Here is a 21914-nt window from a genome sequence, read left to right as displayed (position 1 = left end):
AGTAGAGCTTAACTTTCAAATGAATCGCCATCCACTCTATTTTCAACCCGAGAAAAACAATAATATAGGAGTATTAATTATGTATTGACAAATAGTACTAGTATTAATTATGGATTTACTTGTCAAACAAAAGAAAAGTTGATCTTAGCATCATGACCAAAAAATATGTTTCGATCATTAAATCAAATATAGAATCTTAAACAATAAAAATACTAATCAATTTAATTAGTACGGAGTATATTTCAAAATATTAATATATAAATAGGGTTGATCCCAATTGAGTTTTGCGACAAAATTAAAAGCTTCATTGCTTTAGGTTTTCAATAAATCTACAAATGGTTTCCACAAGAATTGAAATTATGGCTGTCTTCTTATTGATGGCTCTTCTCATTTCCTCACAATCTGCAGACGCTCGACACCTCTATCGAGTTCAACGTAAGCTTCTTCTTCCTTTCGAAATTACCATTTATAACTAGTTTGGTTGATAGTAAGATTATTAAGTATGATTTCAGCTAAAGAAGGCAAGAAAATGATCACAAGCTATGCTCGTTACGAGTGCCCAAATGGATGTTGTGGTGCTCTCCCTGCACCCGTACCATCCGGCCAGTACGAAGCCAGACACTGTCGCTGCTGCCGTTAGCCCAACGCTCAAATCCCAATCAACCCACATATTTGATGTTTTGTTTTATGTAAAATTAAGGTGTTCAAACATCTTCACTTCGGTTTTAGTTTGATATTTGAAAATGATTTTGATTTTCTCCTCAACTTGTAGTATGACATAAAAATTGAAGAAATATAATCATTGATGTCAATTGGATAACCTAGGCCTAGCATTGATATAACAATGCATACATAGCCTTTCACATTATTTTCTCTGGTCGATATCTGTTGAAAGATCTGTGTTTATTCATTCAACTTGTCTGTCTTTCATTATAATATACACTGCCATTTTATAGGCTAGATGGTATATACTTGGCAAGATTTGCCCTAGATACTAAAAGGAAAATATATCAATTCCCTTAATTTCGTGATCTCAATCAATCATCCGTGATCTCCACCAATCTTCTTCTCCTTTAATTTTAGTTGATTCTTTCCAACAATATCCACAAAATAAATATACATAGTGCAAGTATTATCTTAGAAAGAGAGTGCTCTATTAAAAAAATGCTTAGTCGCAAAAGAGGAAAGAAAAAAAACGCTTACTATCAAAAGACACCATTAAATTTTGTATACACAGATATGACGATCTATAAAATTCCACCGAACTTTGAAATTGACAAATAATATCACAAACTTTATCCGCGTTTGTTATTTCCCACCAATGAAAAAATTCCCACAAATAATATTATGATACGGATTTTTTTTTCGTAATTTCTCAACAACAATTATGAGAGCTTCAAGTTTTTTCAATCTTTGAAGATAATTTTTCTTGAAGCACACCCTCCAAAATTGTTCTTCAATCTATTAAAATAACATGAATTTTTTAATTCGTGGGAGAAAAACAAACCCGAGATAAAGTTCATGATATTATCTGCCAATTTTAAAATTCGTAAAAAAAATTCAACTTTTTGAAAGTTTCATGGTATTATTAGATGCCAATATCCCTTTAAATATTATTCCAAGAAAAAACAAAGCATTGTTCCCTGATTCCCACCTACAGTCCAAGTTGATAAGTTTTGAAAAGCCCATATCAGGTCAGTAGCAGGGCCTGTTCTTGATTGGGCTTAAATTGTGGTGTGGGCCGAGCCTGCCCCCAATACATAGCTCACTTAAATAATTTTGAAAAGCTTATTAATCCACATATTAGTAAACTTCTTTTACATAACTAAATATGAATTGAGTATATTTTTATTTTGTTGTCATTTTAGTTTTTTTATGTTTTCGGGTGGTCTCTAGTAATAATATGATTATTATCTATTACAGGAATAAGTGTTCAATGTTTCTTTAATCAACTCCACCTTCTATAATCAGAGGAACAAGTGTTCAGTGTTTCTTTTATTTTTCATTTCTTTCGGTTTTACCATTTGAAAACGGTATTTCATTTTTTTTTTTATCACAGCTAAAATTACTCATGTTTAAAACTATTTACTTTAATTATTACATCCAGTGGCGGATCCAAGATTCATAAACGGAGGGGGCAAAATATATATTAGTAGGTTGGTTTAGGGCAAAATTGACATTTTTTTTCGATTTTCGGAGTGACGTCAGGGAAAACGGAAGGGGCGGACATGGTAGTTTTACGTCCGAATGAGAGGAAATTAGTCGCACGGAGGGGGCGACCGCCCCCTCCTGCGCCCCCCCTAGATCCGCCAGTGAAATTTACATCTATTGATTAATTAGAAAAAAATACATCAAAAGGGGTTTAGAGGCACATTTGCACATTTGCACATTTGCACATTTTAGAGTTAGTTGAAAAAAGAAAACCCCATGACAAAGTTTTCTCCACTGCTTTATCCTTGCATGGATTCCATTGCATTATATAACTTGTTTATTATCCAATTTAATGTTTGTCTTTGCAAGAAATTGGTCTCGCATGGCAAACTTGATGACATTTCTTCTTTCTCTACCACTCTTTTACTTCTTCCTCACAACCTTTCTTCCACCTACAACATGTTTCAACAACCAAACAGACCAACTCTCACTACTAGCCATCAAATCCAGCCTCCAAGATCCACAAGGAGCTCTCTCTTCATGGAACCAAACACTCCCCTTCTGCAGCTGGACAGGCATCCAATGCCGCGACAACAGAGTCGTCGCCATAACCTTGCCCTCTCTCGGCCTCATCGGAAACCTCTCCCCGCACATAGGTAACCTCTCTCTTCTCACCAACATCACCCTCAATACCAACTTTCTCCACGGCCCAATTCCTCCACAAATCACTCGCTTAACCAAACTCCGGTTTCTCGAATTTAGCAACAATTCCTTCACGGGTGAATTACCAAAAAACTTGTCACAGTGCCTCAATCTAGTGCAGCTTGCTTTCTCTAGGAATCTCATTTCTGGAACCATACCTAATGAACTTAGCTTCTTGCCCAAACTCGAAGCTATATCTTTTTCAAGAAACCGGTTTTCTGGGCTTATTCCTTCATCCATTGGTAACATAACAACCCTCCAAAGGCTGTCTTTAGGAGCATGCCTTTTGGCCGGAGAGATTCCCGAGTCACTCAGCCGCCTCCACCGCCTTTCATTTCTTCAATTGAGTGAAAATAGTTTCACCGGTAGCATTCCTCATGGTCTGTTTAATCTAACTAACATTTATTACTTTGATGTTTCTTATAATAAACTTCATGGAGTTATTCCTTCTACTATTGGTGTCACACTCCCTAATCTTAATTCTCTACTTCTTAAGCGAAACCACTTTAGTGGGCCAATTCCTAATTCCATTTCAAATGCTTCATTGATTGAATGGATCATCTTGTCCTCTAATAGTTTCACTGGACCTATACCAAACCTTGAGAGACTTGCGTTAATTCAATGTTTCTTCTTAGATACAAACTTAATTGAAGATGACATGAGCTTCATTTCATCATTGACAAATTCCACCAATTTAGAGTGGTTCGATGTTAGTGAGAACATGCTGAGTGGTTCTTTGCCGGAATCCCTAGCCAATTTGTCCATTCATATCACTGTGTTTGATATACAAAAGAATCAGATACAAGGAAGCATCCCTGTAGACATTGGAAACCTTGATAATCTTCAAATGGTTGATATGTCTTACAATCTTCTTGATGGCCTAATTCCCATGTCAATGTCAAAGCTGTCGAATTTGCAAAACCTTCATATGAGAAGAAACAGATTCAGCGGGGAACTGCCATCTATGTTTGGGAACATGACTGTTTTGAGTCGATTCCAGCTTGATGGGAATGAGCTTTCTGGAAATGTGCCTTCCAGTCTTGGCAACTGCACCAACTTGCTAGAGTTAGACCTCTCCGAAAACAAGTTCACTGGTTTGATCCCTCGAGAAATCATGAGACTTTCGTCTCTTTCCATTGTGCTTAATCTCTCTCACAATGCGCTCGAGGGTTCTATTCCGAGTGAAGTTGGCTCTTTGAGAAACCTTGCGGCTTTGGACTTGTCTAGCAATAGACTGTCTGGAGTGATTCCCACCTCTTTGAACAGCTGCGTTAGCTTGCAACGGATCTACCTCGATAAGAATCTTCTTCATGGAGAGATTCCTGAAGGAATGAGCACTTTGACGGGCTTACAAGAGTTGGATCTATCGCGGAACAATCTGTCTGGTTCTATTCCCTCGTTTTTGGGGAGTTTGAAGCTTCAGAAGCTCAACTTGTCTTTCAATAGGCTACGAGGAGAGATTCCCAAAAGAGGAGTTTTTGCTAATAGAAGTTCAATTTTTCTTGATGGAAACCAAGATTTGTGTGGTGGAATTGAAGAGTTGATGTTCCCACCTTGCAAAGGAGTAGAATCTTCCAAGGAAAAGTTGTCCACTTTGTGGAAGATCTTGGTCCCAATATTGGTTGTCGGAGGCTTATGCATTGTGATTTTAGTATTTATCAAGTACAAAAAATTAGAAGAAAATGCTTGTCCTTCTGCAGATACCATTGGTGTCCAACCATTCATGAGGTTTTCTTATGCTGATCTCCTTAAAGCAACAAATGGATTCTCCGAGAGTAACGTGGTTGGTTTTGGGAGATTCGGGTCCGTTTACAAAGCTGTTCTCGATGATGAGAAAGACATAGTTGTAGCAGTCAAAGTGCTTAATCTTGAGGTTAGAGGGGCGTTAAAGACATTCATGGCAGAGTGCAGAGCATTGGGAGGCATAAGACATAGGAATTTGGTGAAACTTGTAAGTGTTTGTGATAGTGTGGACTTCAAAGGCAATGATTTCAAAGCATTGGTGTATGAATTCAAAGTCAATGGAAGTCTAGACAAATGGCTTCACAACAACGAGAAAGAAAGAGGTGAAGATTTCAAGAGTCTTAGCATAATCCAAAGGCTTAACATTGCCTTAGATATTGCTCAAGGGATTGAGTACCTTCACTTTGGTAGTGGCTCATCTATTATCCATGGTGATTTGAAGCCCAACAACATTCTCTTGGATCATGATATGGTTGCTTGTGTTGGGGATTTCGGATTAGCTAAGGTTGTCTCAAACATACTTCCATCATCATGTGAAAGCAACACGAGTTCCATTGGGATCAAGGGTACCGTAGGCTATGTCCCTCCAGGTATTTCTTGCATTACATCTTCAACTTTGTTACATGGCAACTTTATAGTCGGAATTTAACTTTTTTTCCCCTTTTCTTGTAACTTTTGTGTAGAATATGGCTCGTTTGGCTCGATATCTATGCTAGGGGATGTATATAGTTTTGGGGTCATCCTTCTGGAGATGTTCACAAATAAAAGGCCAACAAATGATTTATTTGGTGGTGAGGTAAATATCCATAGATATGTGAACTCCGCTTTGCCTCATGGAATAATGGAAATTATTGATCCAGAATTAGACACGAGAGCTTTGAAAATGGAGTTTATTGTTCGTGTTTTAAAGATTGGAGTCTCATGTTCAAAGGAGAATCCAAGAGATAGGATGCCAATAAATCTTGTTGTTAGTGAGTTGGCTGGTATTCTAGCTCAATGTATGAACTAGATAAGTTGTTTTCTTTCTAAAGTCTTAATTATCTTTGATTCTTCTAGTACTAGTTTGCTGTTTTTGGTACTTGATGTGTGATTTTAGGCCATTGATATATAATTTTGGCTTCTCATATTGATATTTTAATCTCTAGAATCTTTATTCCCACAATACTAATGGTAATTATCTGAACGGTGAACTTTTTTTAGTTAGCAACTTAAATGATCGGACAAAATCAACTCTTTTCCAATTGATTATAATTATTGTGGATAGAGTATTCGTTTTATCCGTTAGGCTGACACACATTACCTTTTTTTTTTCCTTCAATTTTATTTATATATTATTTTAACTATCACTGTATTATTAATTAGGTTGTATAATGATTTTTCAATATTTATTTAAAATTGATTGTAGGGTTTTATTATTTGCATAATTAAATGTTATAAATTATAGTATAAAAATCAAGGCTCATGCTGTTTATTATTTCTTTTACTTAAATAAATTGAAGAAAATAAGAAAAAAAATGATCGACCTTTGAAAAGTTTGTCATGCTAGCTCTTTCTTTTTGTAGATAAAGCAGCAAAACCCGAAAATAACAAACTAACGAAGATAAAAAAACACCTAATGTATCATGCATGACTAAGATCAATAGGGGATACGTATATTTATTTGTACATTATTAATGTAAATACATTCACAATACTGATGAGAGCAAAATAAATTTTATCAAATTAAGAAATGATCATATATATAATTACAAAAGAAAATATAAAATATAGTCACTTAGCATTATTTATACTTTGATTAAAAGTAGCATCTCCCACTTATATTATCTTGAATTGAATAAGACAGTAAAAGATAAAATGAGATACGGAAATATCAAGAAAGGCGATTCGAACATATTTTAGTGGGCAATTGTTGCTGCATAACTCTCTTTTTAAGGGAAAACTTTAGTTTAAAGAAACTGTAGAGTGGTAGGATTCTTTATGGGAAATTTCCTACAAGAAAAGAACACTTGTAACCAATAATTAGTAAAGTCGTTTAAACATTAAGATAAAGTAATTAGTAAAATCATTCAATCATTAAGATAAAGTTGCTTTGGAAGGAAGTTATTCATTCCATTCACAAATGTAATTATCTCTCGGCTAGCCTCACGAGGAAAGACAAAGTTCTCATATGAATATTTGGGGTCATAACAGATTTTAGAAGCTTTGGAAGAGAAATTAAAGAGGTGGCCAAGAAAGGCATGCAGATAGAAGTGAGGAATGGAGCCCAAACCCGATTCTAGCACGACTGGTGGATGGGAAAAGATACTGAAGAACCTCCTTGGGAACCTATATCGAGCTAAGGGAAAACACGAGAGATGGAGAGTGTGGTCGTTTCACGGTTCTTTGGTTTTCTCTGTTTCTAACTTTGTCTTGCAGGTCAATCAGAATTTGAAGGATGCGGACCCTAGAGCTTCTCAAGGGCCTCACTTGGAGAAATCTCGTGCCACCAAGAGATCAATACCTACATGTTTGGTTTGTATTGCAAGGAAAACTCAACACCAAGGAGAGACTGTTCAGACATGGCATAACAATTGAGGATGATCGATGCATCTTTTGTTATGAGGAGCCGAAATCTTTGGAGTATATTATTTTCAGCAGCGGAATTTCAAGCTAATTGTGGTACGTACTACAGTTGTGATAGATGGAACATATCCATATGCCTCCCTAAGGACTCGATGGTGTGTTTCCTCTCTTGGTTGGGCACCCCTCTCCAAAAGGATGATAAGAAGACGTGGATATCTATGTTTTGTATCATATCTTGGTCGATCTGGAACATAAAGAATAAAATGATTTCCAAAAGTTTGAGCCAAACTGGAAAGCCGAAAAGAGAAGACCATTTTTGCAACTTACGCTATGGAATACAAGCTTCCAAACTGCCCTCACAACACAAATGTCGATCGTTCTAGTGCACGTCTTCAGGTTTTGGAGTGAAGATTGATACCAGGTTTGTGTTGTTGCTTTTGATGTTTCTTTGGCTCTTTAAGTGTTTAGCGTTTAGCATGTTGGTGTATGACTGAGATATCATTGTACTCTTCCGTTTTCGGTTTTTGCGGCTTGGCTTCTGGCCGCTTATCTCGAACCTTTGCTTGCTGCTTGCCTGTTCGTGCCTTTTTTAATTTTAAAAAAAATGATAAAGTTGCTTTATCACAGAATAATAAATTGAATAAAGAAGCATATGCATGTCAATATAAAACTGTTTATGATGCTTAATGTTTATGGTTACATGTGTTGATTTATAGTATTTTGTAAATAAGCTATAATAAATGATGAATTATGTATTATAGTATTTGGATGTGATATATAGTCGTTCAAAGTCATTCAGTCATTAGATAAAGTTGCTTTGCCGAGTGTGAGTTGATAAAAAAACTACTTTGCCTTCAATCCCAATAACACTTTAAAGCGACATGACAAAAAGTAAGCAATTCATCTACCACTATAGAGTTAAGGGAAATTGATTAGAAAAATTATAAACTTTCATACAAGTTTGGTATTTCTAACCATCATAAAAAATGGTATAAAAATCATTAATTTTTTGAATTGTGCGGATTTCCATACTAAAATTTACGGCATAAATTTTGCTAGGTGGAATGCCAAAAACTTACATGTAATAGTCGGAGGTACATTGAAGGTTGGCTTCATCAGATAATAGAGCTGTGATAGATAAATTCAATTGTGGTCCCTAATGTATGGTCATTTTATCAATTTAGTCCTTAATATTATTTTTTTGATTATCTGATCCATCACAAATAAACTCGGACCCGAATCAGTCCTCACTTAACAGAACCGTTAAGAAATAGATGATTAGGAGGACCAAGAATTCATTTCACGGTTACTCATCAATAGTATCATTTAATATCAAAACAAAATTAAGCTCAATTATATAATCTTAACAAATCTCTAAACATCATATTTTTATAATACAGTCTTGATATTATTCTCAAAATAGGAAGGAATTAAGAGCATCCACAGCGAGTGCTCTCAGCTAAGAGCAGCTCGTGCCATCGGCACGGCCAAGCCCTAGTTCACCATTGTGCTCGTGTCGACGGCACGAACGTGTTCTTGCTGGAGAGCGCACACTCTCTGCGAAGGACCACTCTCCCAACCCACATAGCGCGATGTGGGCTGGGCGTGACGCCCACTCGCCCCTCCGCGAGTGGCCGTCGATTTAATGCATTTTTTTTTAAAAAAAATTTCATAAAAATCCAAAAAAGTCCGCAAAATTTTCAATGTTTTTCCCACTTCTCGATATAGAACCGTTTATGACTGTTTTTGCATTTTTTCTTTAAAATTATTATTAAATATATATTTTTATCCCAAATCCATCTAAATTATCAATAAATACTCGCATTCATCACTCAATTTTTTTTATATCAAACCAAACTATTTCTCAAACATTTTTCTCAATTTGAATTCATGTAATTTAATTCGATTTTTAATTTTTAGGATCTAAATTATGTATTCTAAAATTTTTAGGATTTAAATTATGCAAGTTTTAATTTTTAGGAATTTATAAGCCATTTTTGGGTTTTTTAATGAAGTTTTATTATTAATGAAATAGTTTTAGTAATTGTACTTTTTAAATTGAATAATAGAATAGTAAGACCCATAAATAGTGAAGAGCATGCTCTTGGGGAAGAGCACGGTTGAGAGTGTTGGGTCTTAGCTAAGAGAAAGCGCCCAGCTGAACATTTCTCAAGAATTAATAGGTAGAGAAATTAATTAGTTATATGATTAAAATTCCGACAATAAATTCCTGATTTTCAAATTAACTAAATTATAAATAACTAAAATTTAAAAATAAAATAAAATTATAACATAAAATTACTAAATTATCTTTATAAAATTTTAAAATTGTGAGGCCCCACGCACCATGCAGCATGTATTATATACACACACATGGTTGCTAATAGTAACTTAAATCCCAACTGAGTTTTGAGAGTAATTGCTTTAGGTTTTATATAAATCCAAAAATGGGTTCAACAAGAATTGAAATTATGATTCTTCTTTTATTGATGGCTCTCCTCATTTCGTCACAAGTTGGAGACGCTCGACAGCTCAATCCAGTTTCATGTAAGCGTTTTCTTTCTTTCAAAATTTGTAAGCTTCATTACAAGTTTTTTTCTTGATTAAATATTATGAAAACTCTTGTTAAGTAGTACATGCATAAGATTATTCAGTTGTTTGTAGGATTATTAATTAATTACATTGTGGGAATTGTTTCATTCAGCTAAAGAAGGTGAAAAGATGAGAACTTTAGGTAATTGTACGTATGGATGCTGTGGTGCGTACAGCGGATCAGGCAAAGGCGGAGGCAAAAGCGGAGGTGGAGGCAAAGGCGGAGGCAAACCCGGAGGCAGAAGCGGAGGCGGATATTGCCACTGCTGCAAATATCCCAACACTCACAATCCAACCAACACCCATACTTAGGCTTCTTGGTTTGATGGAATGGAATAAGGAGGGAATAAAATGGAGATGAGAATGAAATGAGAATTCCATTCCATTCTTGTGCTTGGTGAATGTAAGGAATACAGATGGAATAGAATTGAGTAGTGTGTGTAAATTATGCATAGTGTGTGTTGTGTGCAATGTGTGTAGTGTGTGTTTAGTGTGCATAATAGTGTGTGTACAATGTCTGTAGTGTTAATTTTTATTAATAATTAAAAATTCTAAAATTTTAAATTTATTACAATTAAAATTATAGAATTGAGCACACCAAATGCCCGCTCCATATCCTTCCGCACAGATTGGGTCGTTATCGGGTCAACCTAATATCGACCCAACTTAATACGGATAAATCCAAACCCAACCCAAAATATTCGGGTTCTTACCGGGTTCCAACCCATAAATTTCGTGCGTGATTGTGCGGACTATCATGTTATGTCGAAAATCGTCAGCTATGCCGTAAATGCTAATAAGTTATTAAACAAATTAGCTTGACATGACATGATAACGACCAGAATTTGTGATATTACACAATTAAAACATTTGGGTTGTGATACGTTGCTAAATTTTCTTAAATTGCTAACTTGTTAACTCATAAACTAGTGTATTTAAAAATGTCAACACGATGATACTGAAATGTCAACATAAACTTACGTTAAGATTTTAATATATCGTGTTAACATTAATATTTAAATGTCAACACAATTTATCAAATGTGTTGACATTTTTAATACACTACGTTGATGAGTTAGCAAGTTAGCAATTTAAGAAAAGTTAGCATTATAACGCACTCCCCAAAACATTATATTATCACGATTTAAATATAAATAATAAAATTAAAATATAATAGATTAATTTAATTAATAAATAAAAAATAATTTAATAATATTTTTATTTCTTAACGAATAACCAAAATCCAACCCAATCCTAAACTAGTTATTAAATTGGAGAAAACACGATCTAATTTTTATTTTAATAAAATAGTTATTAAAAAAAATTGTGCAGATTTCAATTTTCTCGTATAGCATTATAGTTAACGGGCTAGCCCAAAACAAAGTGGAGAGTCTCGTCTCTTTTTATTTTAATTCTTTCTTACTTCTAATAATTCGCAACAGTGAATATTTATTTTCGAAGATTTAAAATACTAGTACATCCGTTCATCGAAAATAAAATCCACATGATCGAAAATTAAAAAAATACACAAGTGACAAAATATTTGATACATGAGCCATGAGGGACCAAACCATGTCCAATCAAAATGTGCTTATTTATATATATTTGATTTACATGATTTATTTACATGATTTATAAGTCATGGATTTAAATTAGATGCAAAATATAGAACGTTTTAACAATTACCATTGAGTAATAAAGTCAATATTATTGCCAAAGTATTAAAAATTCATTACCCAAAACTCCTCAATATTAAAAATTTAACCCAAAACTCATGAATATTAAAAATATGGCCAAAACTCGGCTTTTATATATGTATAGATTTGGAGTTGATCATGTGCATCATGATTGTGTATCGACTCACGATATATGTGATTCGTATTCTCGAAATGAGGGGACACACCTCAAGATGGTGCCACACCAGAAGTTGAGGTGCCAGCTGGGGCTTCGTCCGCCCAAGTAGGGGCGTAGTCACGTTAATTTTCAATAATCATGTTGTGCAATTAATATAGTACACGCGTTCAATGGGGACGTATATAAATTCATGATATTCATCATTCATATTTATTAACACGAGCATGGAAATTTCCCACAAGCTACTCCCATCGCTTTCTTATTAAAAAGTTCTTGTTTCGCTTTAAATTAATAATCAATGTTTAATTTCAACATTCAATATCTTTCCCTGCATCCACACATAGATTGCCAAGGACCACACATTCTATATCAAGACTTCAAATAACTTTTTTTTTTCTTTTTATTATGCTCAAGTATTGAACGAGCCTATGAAAAACAGTGCAACGAGCCTTTCAATTTTGCTGATGATTTAAAGGAAAACTGACCGGCTTCAGCAGTAAAAAAAAGATTTGTTTTCTAAATTGCATAATATTTACCTTAAATTTGGATAATCTTGAATATTTAATAATTTTAAAATAATTTTAGCAAGGGTTTGTGTACCCATTAAAATCTTGACCATAACCTTTTATCAATTTTACTAAAAATACATAAATTTTACTAGTTTTTTCTTTACTAGGCCTGTTCATGCATGCTTCCAAGTTTGTGTACCCAGTAAAATCTTGACCATGACCTTTCATCAATTTTACTAAAAATACATAAATTTAAATCATAATTCCGAATTTTAAGATATAGAAACCAAAGTCTGCATTTTTGCAATAGAGTTGAACTTTCAAATGAATCTCCTTTGCACGCTATTTTCAACCTGTGGGAATCCACACAACAAAAATATCAATGAAAAAAGTAGATCTTGATTTTTTAGCATCAAGAAAATTAAAACATATACTCCCTCAGCTCCGTCCCTCCCTCCGAGTCTGAGTCTGTAGTAGACATTTCTTTTGAGCTTGAAAGTGAATAAAATCGTAACACGTTACCAGTTTGATTTTTGGACGAATTCATTTATTGCTTGAAGAATTTATCTATAAATATATAGACATTCTCATACAAAATCCAAAAACACATATACTCATTAAATTTTCAGAGAAGAAATGGTTTCCAAAAGAAATGTATCCATAGCTTTTATGTTAGTTATAGTGCTTCTCATTTCATCGGAAGTTGCAGATGCTAGAGAACTAGCTGAGACATCGCCACGTAAGCACTTTCGTTCTTTTAAATTTATTCTCACTCTGTCCACGATCATTACTTATAATTTTCAATTTTAGTTTGCTAACAAAAATTAGTTCATTGACATGTAAATAGTATTAGTAAAAACCTAATTACATTGTGGGTATGTTTCAGCTGAAGAAGGTGATGATATGATCGGAAGAGGTGTACGTTTAGACTATGAGTGCCCCAGTGGATGCTGTGGTGTAGGTAGAAAACCATCCGGACAATATTGCCGTTGTTGCTCTTATTAATCCACACACTTGATGTTTTTATTTATGTTCAAAAAAGAAACAAAAATAAAGTTCATTAAAGATAATCATTGTGTTTAAATATTCGTCAAAGCATTAGTACTTGGTAATTTTGTAGGTTTATGTCGGAATTTCTTTATCCAATACTCGACAAAGTTAAATGTTTTAATTTGTCGATCTAAAGAAATACTCCAAGAAAAATCATGCAAATTGATTTTTTTTTAAAATATTCCCACCTGACAGGCTAGCCCAAAACAATGAGATTTATGGCCAGGATAAATATATGTAAGCCCAAATAAAAAGAACCCGACAAATCCAATTGAAAATATTCCGAAAGCAAATGAATTGAATATTCCTAAACATAAAACAACTTTATGATTATTATGCCATGTAGTAACCAGCTGGTTTATGATTTTCATATTCACGGCTTTTTTTCCACTAAAAATATAATACTACTATAAATCTAAAAAAGAAGGAGAGTACTGTAATTATGAAGATTTTTGTTCACTAGCTTTTCTCAGATATTACTTTTTTTTTCTTAATTTCAGGATTCTTATATATATTAAGTAGTGGAGTATTATTATTATTTTTTATTTATTAAAGTACACATTACTATAATAATAGAAGTAGTAACAAAGAAAGTTTTCTCCCATGCTTTATCCTTGCATGGATTCCATTCCATTGGAGAGTTGAATTATATAACTTGTTTATTATCCAACTTAATGTTTGTCTTTGCAAGAAATTGGTCTCGCATGGCAAACTTGATGACATTTCTTCTTTCTCTACCACTCTTTTACTTCTTCCTCCTCACAACCTTTCTTCCACCTGCAACATGTTTCAACAACCAAACAGACCAACTCTCACTACTAGCCATCAAATCCAGCCTCCAAGATCCACAAGGAGCTCTCTCTTCATGGAATCAAACACTCCCCTTCTGCAGCTGGAGAGGCATCCAATGCCGCGGCAACAGAGTTGTCGCCTTAACCTTGTCGTTTCAAGGCCTCGTTGGAAACCTCTCCCCGCACATAGGTAACCTCTCTCGTCTCACCAACATCACCCTCGATAACAACTTTTTCCACGGCCCAATTCCTCCACAAATCACTCTCTTAACCAAACTTCGGTTTCTTGAATTTAGCAACAATTCCTTCACGGGTGAATTACCAAAAAACTTGTCACAGTGCCACAATCTAGTGCAACTCGCTTTAGCTAGGAATCTCATTTCCGGAACCATACCTAATGAACTTAGCTTCTTGCCCAAACTCGAAGCTATAATCTTTTCAAGAAACCGATTTTTTGGGCTTATCCCTCCGTCTATTGGTAACATAACAACACTCCAAAGGTTGTCTTTAGGAGCATGCCGTTTGGGTGGAGAGATTCCCGAGTCACTCGGCCGCCTCCACCGCCTTGAATTTCTTCAATTGGGTGGAAATGGTTTCACTGGTACTATTCCTCATGGTCTGTTTAATCTAACTAACATTTATTATTTTGATGTTTCTAATAATAGTCTTCATGGAGTTATTCCTTCTACTATTGGTGTCACACTCCCTAATCTTGTTGCTCTAGGTCTTGAGAGAAACCACTTTAGTGGGCCAATTCCTAATTCCATTTCAAATGCTTCATTGATTGAGTGGATCCTCTTGCGCTCTAATAGTTTCACTGGACCTATACCAAATCTTGAGAGGCTTACTTTGATTCAAGATTTCAACTTGCAATCAAACTTAATTGAAAATGATATGAGCTTCATTTCATCATTGACAAATTCCACCAAATTAGAGAGCTTTGAAGTTGGTGAGAACATGTTAAGTGGTTCTTTGCCTGAATCCCTAGCCAATTTGTCTGTTGTTGTCAGTATCTTTGATATACACAAGAATAAGATACATGGAAACATTCCTTTAGGAATTGGAAACCTTGTCAATCTTGATGTGGTTGATATGTCTCACAATCTTCTTAATGGCCCAATTCCCGTGTCAATGTCAAAGCTCTCGAAGTTGCATACCCTTTTTATGGGAAGAAACCGACTCGGAGGCGAACTGCCATCTTTGTTTGGAAACATGACTCGTTTGAGTAGATTCCAACTAGATGGGAATGAGTTTTCTGGAAATGTGTCTTCCAGTCTTGGCAACTGCACCAACTTGTTAGAGTTAGACCTTTCCGAAAACAACTTCAGTGGTTTGATCCCCCCAGAAATTATGAGACTTTCATCCATTTCCATTGTGCTTAATCTCTCTCACAATGCCTTTGAGGGTTCTATTCCAAGTGAGGTTGGTTCCTTAATAAACCTCGCAGCTTTGGACTTGTCTAGCAATAGACTGATTGGAAAGATTCCCACCTCTTTGAGCAGTTGTGTGAGCTTGGAACGCCTCTACCTCGAGGAGAACTTTCTTCAAGGAGAGATTCGTACAGGCATGAGCTCTTTGATGGGCTTGCTAGAGTTGGATCTATCGCGGAACAATCTGTCTGGTTCTATTCCCTCGTTTTTGGGGAGTTTGAAGCTTCAGAAGCTCAACTTGTCCTTTAATAAGCTACAAGGAGAAGTTCCAACAAGAGGAGTTTTTGCGAAAAAAAGTTCAATTTTTCTTGATGGAAACCAAGGTCTTTGTGGTGGAATTGAAGAGATGATGTTCCCTCCTTGCAAAGGAGTAGAATCTTCCAAGGAAAAGTTGTCCATTTTGTGGAAGATCTTGATCCCAATATTGATTATTGGAGGCTTATGCATTGTGATTTTAATTTTCTTCAAGTGCAAGGAATCAAACGGAAACCCTTGTCCTTTTGTGGATACCATTGGTGCCCAATTATTCATGAGGTTTTCTTATGCAGATCTCGTTAAAGCCACAAATGGATTCTCTGAGAGTAACGTGCTTGGTTTTGGGAGATTTGGGTCCGTTTACAAAGCTATTATTGATGATGATAATGACACAATTGTAGCAGTCAAAGTGCTCAATCTTGATGTTAAAGGGGCCTCAAAGTCATTCATGGCAGAGTGTAGAGCATTGGGAGGCATAAGGCATAGGAATTTGGTGAAACTTGTAAGTGTATGTGATAGTGTGGACTTCAAAGGCAATGATTTCAAAGCATTGGTGTATGAATTCAAAGCCAACGGGAGTCTAGACAAATGGCTTCACAACAACGAGGAAGAAAGTGGTGGAGATTTCAAGAGTCTTAGCATAATCCAAAGGCTTAACATTGCCTTGGATATTGCTCAAGGAATTGAGTACCTTCACTTTGGAAGTGGTTCATCTATTATTCATGGTGATTTGAAGCCCAACAACATTCTCTTGGATCATGACATGGTTGCTTGTGTTGGGGATTTCGGATTAGCTAAGATTGCCTCGAACATACTTCCATCGTCATGTGAAAGCAGCGTGAGTTCCTTTGGAATCAAGGGTACCATAGGGTATGTCCCTCCAGGTATATTCTTGCATTACATCCTGAACTTTGTTACATGGCAACTTTATAGTCCGAATTTAACTTTTTTTTTCCTTTTCTTGTAACTTTTGTGTAGAATATGGCACGTTTGGCTCGATATCTATGCTAGGGGATGTATATAGTTTCGGGGTCATCCTTCTGGAGATGTTCACAAATAAAAGGCCAACAAATGATTTATTTGGTGGTGAGGTAAATATCCATAGATATGTGAACTCCGCTTTGCCACATGGAATAATGGAAATTATTGATCCAGAATTAAACACAAGAGCTTTGAAAATGGAGTTTATTGTTCGTATTTTAAAGATTGGAGTCTCATGTTCAAAGGAGAATCCAAGAGACAGGATGCCAATAAATCTTGTTGTTAGTGAGTTGGCTGGTATTCTAGCCCAATGTATGAACTAGAAAAGATGTTTTTTTTTTAAGTCTTAATTATCTTTGGTTATGTTTTTGGGTATTAATGCGCTGACTTGGATAGAGTGTTCGTTTTCGTCTATTAGTTGATTGAAGTTTCTCACTCGCAGCTGCACTTATATTCTACTTTCAAGAACTTTATCTTTTTTTTTTCTTTTATTCTTCAATTTTAATACTTATATATATTATTTTAACATTGAATAATTTGATAATTATAATTAATATTATTTTTCTAATATTTGATTATAATTTTTATTCATAATTGATTATTAGGGTTTATTGTTTACATAATTAATTTTACAAATTATATCAAAATCAAACTCATTTATTGTTTTTGTTCTTGAATAAAATGAAGAAAAAAACATATTGACCCCACCTTTGAAACAGTTTGATATTCATTTAGTTCCAGGAATACCTATACATATATAGAAGGGAAATAATAATACCTTTATGAAACTTTTAATGAAATAAGAGAATTATTTATGGTAATAATTATGGGTAGTGGAGATGAAAAGAATTTTGATGATAGATGTAATACCTATATATATAAGGACTGATTGACAAACATTAAATAACTTTAAATGGATGATTCCTATATCTTATTAAAATTAATTATGATAGAAAATTTTGATATAATGTTTCGATATTCAAGAGGCATATGCTGATAATTGGCCAATTAATTATTTAGTTAGGAAAATAAATTATTGATCCAAAACTAATTCATAGCAATAAAACAAATGTCACCATCTAATTAGAGATATTTAGTGGAATCATGTTAGTTTACTGACGGAAAATTTTCGCTACGAATTACCGACGGAAAATACATTAATTAAAAAGGGCAAAAACTTAGCGACGGAATATACCGTCGGTAGTTCCGTCGGTAATAGCAGCGAACATTTTCCGTCGGCAATTTGTAGCAAACATTTCCGTCGCTAATTCGTCGGTAAATTGACATTTTTTTGTAGTGAATGCTATTTTAATTGGAAGGTTATCTATTATTTAAAATTCATTATTTATTAATGATTTCATGTGAGTTTCATTAATTGGTGTCATGTTTTAGATTTTTTTTTTTATAAGGTATTTTAATTTTACATTTCATATAATGATATTGCTTTTTGTTTTAGTTAATTAATTGATAGTGTGCAACTAATTCAAGAAAAAAAGCACAAGGGCTGATACTAGTTATAATAAAAAGACAGAATTGTATAGTATTTAACTAAATCAAAATAGCGTTAAGGTTAGAAGATTAATTTTATGCCCATATGGTGCTGTATTATCCAAAAACGTTTTAATGTGCTATTCCAATGGTGTATATATATGTGAATACATGTACGTGGGATTAATAATGAAACTGATGAGACTTATCAAAATAGATTTCATGAAATTATGAAATGATCGTAACTACCAAAAATTAGTTGCTAACTAGCTAGTGTGAATTTCACACTACATTTTCCTTGAAATGATGTAGAGTAATAAAGTTAAAAAAAATGTAGAGTAATAAAGTTAATACTAAAAAGTATTAATGATGCAGAATTAAAATATGCTAATTGCTTTTAGTTTTTATATATTGATCAAAAGTAGATTCCTCACTATCCTTCTCCTACTTTGATTATCATGGATTGAATAAGAGAAAGTAAAAGAGAAATTGAGATTCCGAAATATTAATAAAGGCGATTCGAACATATTTTAGTAAGAAATTATTGCTGCGTGATTCTCGTTTTTGGGAAGACATTAGTTTAATAAATCAAAGTAGACATTTTGATAAGAAAGTGGTGGGATTACTTTGTGGGAAATTTCCTATAAGAACACTTTGTAACAAAGAATTAATAAATTAATTCCACCATCAAGATAAAGTTGCTTTGTGAGTGTGCATATAAATGTTGGTTTAATTTGTAGGAGTACTAGGAAATTTCCTATAAGAACAAGTCATTCCACCATCAAGATAAAGTTGCTTTGTGAGTGTGCATATATATGTTAGTTTAATGGTGGAATAATTAATGTCTAAGATAATTTTTTTTAATATCATGATATAACTTTTAAAAGTTCGGTTTATTATTCATAAAAAAAAAAAAAAAGCAGCTTTAGAGCCAAATAACAAAAGTAAGCACTTCATCTACCATTAAAAATTCTGCTTATTAACATTTTTAATTTTATAAATTTCACGAAAATCAAAGCTTGATTTTTTAGAATAATTAGAGTAAGTACTATTCTTACTTAGCCACGAATAATTAGGAATTGAAAATTTAAAAACAAAAATAATTAAATAGCACTACTCTTGCTTAGCCATAAAACTTAGATACGTAACATATGGCAAAGCACAAGACGAGGAGCCAAAATTTCACACCACGAGGTCGAAAAATGCATTTCACAATTTACTCAATAAAGCTTCTTTTAATATACAGTATTAGGACAAAAATTAAGTCAAATTATATACTAGTGGAGTAGTAGTTTTAATCTTAATACATCATATTTTTACTATAGGATCTTGATGTTTATCTTAAAACATGTACTCCTTCCATCCCGCTTTAGCAGTCCATTGACTTTTCTGCACTCATTTTATAAAAATGATAATAAATAATTAAAGTGGAGAAATAATAAAGTAAAAAAGAGAATAATATAGAGAAGAATCTTATCTACATTATTCTCTTTTTTACTTTATTATTTCTCCACTTTAACTATTTATTGTCATTTTTACAAAACGAGTGCAGAAAAGTCTATGGGACTGCTAAAGCGGGACGGAGGGAGTACTAGTTTTACCAATTAAATAATACTACATCCATCCTCCAAAAATTTTCCCGGTTTGACCAGACACAGGTTTTAAGAAATATAATGAAAAGTGAGTTGAAAAAGTTAGTGGGGAGTGGGTCCTACTTTTATATATTAGTTTTTTAATAAAATGTGAGTATGAATGAGTTAGTGGAATATGAGGTCCATTACCAAAAATGATAAAAAGTGAAATGAGATAAATTTTGAGGGACAGACGCAAATGGAAAAATAAGACAAATTTTCAGGGACGGATAGGGGTGTGCATTCGGGTTTTGGTTCGGTTTTTCGCCCAAACCGAACCGAACCCGAAAAACCGAACTTAGGCTAAAACTAAAACCGAACCGAACCGAAAAACTAAAAAACCGAAAACCGAACTTAAAAAACCTAACCAAACCGAAAAAACTGAAATTGTAAAACAAAACCGAAAAACTGAAAAAAAAAATACTATATATTAATATATATAATTTATTTTATTTTATATACTATAATAGAATATAAATATATAATATAAAATTAATAGAATATATATAATATTTATTCTATAAAAATATATTAAAAGAACATATATTATATATATATGATATAATATACTAAATTAATAGAATAAAAATATATAATAATATATTTAAAATATAATTCGGTTTTTCGGTTTTTTTTTCGCCCAAACCGAACCGAACCGAAAAACCGAACCGAATTTCAAAATTTCGGTTTGGTTCTGTTCGAATATTCGGTTTTCGATTTTTTTGCTCACCCCTAGGGACGGAGGTAGTACTACTCTCTCCGTCACACAAAAGATGTCACATTTTCCTTTTTGGAAAAAATTCTCTCTCACATTAATATAAATATATTATTTTCTCTTTCCACTTCACACTCAAAACAACACCTCTTAAAATCCCGTGCCAAATTCCAAGTGTGACATCTACTATAGGACAGAGGGAGTGCTATTTTATAAAAGTTAATTTGAACATAACATTACTACCATATCCTTATTAAAATTTGAAATGTAAGGTCCCACCCACCATGTATATATAGGTCCATCATTTCACTTGTATATAACATGGTTTGCTCATGATAACTGAAATCCCAATCGAGTTTCCATGAGACAAATTAATGCTTCATTGCTTTAGGTTTTCAATAAAGCCAAAAATGGGTCGTCACACAAGAATTGAAATTATGGCTCTTTTCTTATTTATGACTCTTCTCATTTCCTCACAAGTTGAAGGCTCTCGAGAGCTCAATCAAGTTCTATGTAAGCATTTTCTTTAATTTCTTTGAAAAATTATCAGCTCATTCAAGTTCATGTAGACACTCTTTTCAATATGGATAGATGCAAAACACTTTCTTCATTAAATCTTTTTCTGAAAAACTCTTATGATTTCAGATAACGATGGTGGGAAGATGATGCGAAGTTATGCACGTTTTAATTGTCCTAGTGGATGTTGTGGTGAAAGCGGAAAAGGCGGAGGCGGAGGCAAAGGCAAAGGTGGAGGCAGAGTCACAAAAGGTGGAGGCGGAGGCGGAGCCAGAGGCGGCTGCATTTGCTGCCCTTAATGTTTGATTTCAAAAACAAATGTTTTATTTCATGTAGTTTAAGGTGTGCAAAAGGATAAAAATAAAGGAAAATAAAGTCCGTGTATGTTTGAATATTTGAATTATTCAAAAGTTTCTTATTATTAGTTCTTGTCAAACATCTTTACTTTGTTTTTAATTTTATATTAAGATTTTGATGTTTGGAAATGGTTTTGATTTTCCTCAGCATCTAATAAAAATATTGTACATAAAAATAAAAGAAAGATAATCAATGATGTATATAGTTCTCTTAATTATTTTGTAAGTTATCAAACGACACTTATTTCTGTAGCTAGAGCAAAGTTCAATTGTTTAACTTATAGGAGTAATTTTACTATACGAAAATAGTTACCAAAAAATATCATGAGTACATGTTTAACTTTTTTTTTTATTTCACTCTAAATTAGTAATTATATGATCATTTCTTAATTTAATGAAATTTATTATGCTAAATCTCAACAGTTTCATTATTGTTAATTTTAGTATCTTATGTGTCTTACGTTTCGCTTGATTTCTTCATTAATATAATAAATTTTCATGAATAATATATTACACGTGAAACTGAATTTGCGTTCGCAAATTACCTTTATAGTATATTTTTTCCGATAATCTTTATGATAATACAAG

The 21914-nt window shown here is 33.6% G+C and overlaps 2 protein-coding genes and 3 long non-coding RNA genes across 5 annotated transcripts; all 5 read left to right on the top strand.

Annotated features, from left to right (window-relative positions):
• Positions 1–2525: 2525 nt before the first annotated feature.
• LOC125223495 (probable LRR receptor-like serine/threonine-protein kinase At3g47570) lies at positions 2526–5687 on the top strand. Its single transcript, XM_048126674.1, has 2 exons — positions 2526–5186; positions 5280–5687. The coding sequence occupies exons 1-2, from the start codon at positions 2534–2536 to the stop codon at positions 5603–5605; spliced, it is 2979 nt and encodes a 992-aa protein (XP_047982631.1). The 5' UTR covers positions 2526–2533; the 3' UTR covers positions 5606–5687.
• A 3469-nt stretch (positions 5688–9156) lies between these two features.
• LOC125223498 lies at positions 9157–10314 on the top strand. The gene is made up of 2 exons (XR_007176721.1): positions 9157–9705; positions 9863–10314. It is a non-coding gene; the product is annotated as an uncharacterized LOC125223498 (long non-coding RNA).
• A 2408-nt stretch (positions 10315–12722) lies between these two features.
• LOC125223499 lies at positions 12723–13183 on the top strand. The gene is made up of 2 exons (XR_007176722.1): positions 12723–12852; positions 13000–13183. It is a non-coding gene; the product is annotated as an uncharacterized LOC125223499 (long non-coding RNA).
• Positions 13184–13867: 684 nt separating this feature from the next.
• On the top strand, positions 13868–17067 carry LOC125223496 (probable LRR receptor-like serine/threonine-protein kinase At3g47570). The gene is made up of 3 exons (XM_048126675.1): positions 13868–14555; positions 14679–16523; positions 16618–17067. Exons 1-3 carry the CDS (start codon positions 13868–13870, stop codon positions 16941–16943), a joined length of 2859 nt encoding a protein of 952 aa, XP_047982632.1. The 3' UTR covers positions 16944–17067.
• A 3717-nt stretch (positions 17068–20784) lies between these two features.
• On the top strand, positions 20785–21394 carry LOC125185282. Its single transcript, XR_007170095.1, has 2 exons — positions 20785–20967; positions 21100–21394. It is a non-coding gene; the product is annotated as an uncharacterized LOC125185282 (long non-coding RNA).
• Positions 21395–21914: the final 520 nt, after the last annotated feature.

The sequence above is a fragment of the Salvia hispanica genome, chromosome 4 (genome assembly GCF_023119035.1).
Source record: "Salvia hispanica cultivar TCC Black 2014 chromosome 4, UniMelb_Shisp_WGS_1.0, whole genome shotgun sequence".
Taxonomy (NCBI): domain Eukaryota; kingdom Viridiplantae; phylum Streptophyta; class Magnoliopsida; order Lamiales; family Lamiaceae; genus Salvia; species Salvia hispanica.
Note: the sequence above shows the minus strand (reverse complement) of the source record. Positions and strands in the feature narration are given on the sequence as shown.